Source organism: Nestor notabilis, unplaced genomic scaffold, assembly GCF_000696875.1.
Source record: "Nestor notabilis isolate BGI_N333 unplaced genomic scaffold, ASM69687v1 scaffold13984, whole genome shotgun sequence".
NCBI lineage: Eukaryota > Metazoa > Chordata > Aves > Psittaciformes > Psittacidae > Nestor > Nestor notabilis.
The window spans coordinates 7874-8788 of NW_009924352.1; the positions used below are offsets into that span (position 1 = coordinate 7874).

At 61.9% G+C, this 915-nt stretch overlaps 1 protein-coding gene across 1 annotated transcript in view; it reads right to left on the bottom strand.

Moving 5' to 3' along the window:
• The window catches only part of LOC104404196 (pregnancy zone protein-like), a gene marked incomplete at its 5' end in the record, with an annotated part of 3496 nt that overhangs the window by 1968 nt on the left and 613 nt on the right, over positions 1-915 (bottom strand). The window contains 2 exons of the mRNA XM_010012571.1: positions 20-66; positions 164-381. Coding sequence (XP_010010873.1) covers positions 20-66; positions 164-381 — 265 coding nt within the window. The remainder of the gene's footprint in view (positions 1-19; positions 67-163; positions 382-915) is intronic.

The following is a 915-nucleotide window of genomic DNA, read 5'->3' on the forward strand; positions in this document are numbered from 1 at the left end:
GCCCCCGCTGCTGGTGTACGGCAGGGCAGCATACTTGGCCAGGGCTTGCAGGGCCACCACAGTGTCCTGGCCATGGAGAAAACAGCAAACCAAGGGCACCCCCTAGCTGGAGATACAGGGTGGGGGTGCTTTGGGACAGTGCCATGGACCCTGGTGCTGGTACCTGCGTGGAGGCAAAGCCTCCGTAGGGGTTTTGCTGCTTGCTGAGCCAGCGGACGATTTGGGAAGCGGTGCCCAGGTCGGCAGAGGACACTTGGGACTGGGAGAGGTAGGCCAGGAGGACATAGGCTGTCATCTCCACCTCTGCTGGTGCAGCAGCAGCCCAGGAGAGCTGTGATGGGGACGGAGCCTTCCCTTTCCTGTGCCAGAAGAGCTGCCCTTCTGGGAGAGAAGGAAGTGGGAGCTCAGCCCCCTGCTCCAGGGGTGCCAGGGGGCTGCGGGTGGGATGGGGTGAGCCAGGGAGGTGGTACCTGCGCTGACACTGTGCTGGGCCAGGCGCTGAAGCTGGAATTGCTGCTGCTCCCAGTGTCCTGCCAGCCCCAGGACATAGGCAAGCAGTGCCTGGGTGTAGGGGTTGTCAGTGGATGAAGCCTCCAGGCACCGCAGGGCTCAGCTCACTGCCGGGTCCTGCACGGGATCAGAGTCAGGAGCCAGCCGATGGGTGTGGGTATCACTCAGAGATCCCAGTTCTGAGCAGTGAGACCTGTTGTGCCCAGGTTGCACTAGGACGTGGAATAGAACAGTCCAACTCTCTGCCTCACCACCCAGCCTCATCCCACCAGCCCCTCCAGGGAAGATGGGCTTATCCTTCTGGTGTCCCCAAAATCAGAAGGACATTGAGCTGTTGGAGCAAGTCCAGAGGAGGCCACAAGGACCATCAGGGGCTAGAGCAGCTCCCGCATGGAGACAGGCTGA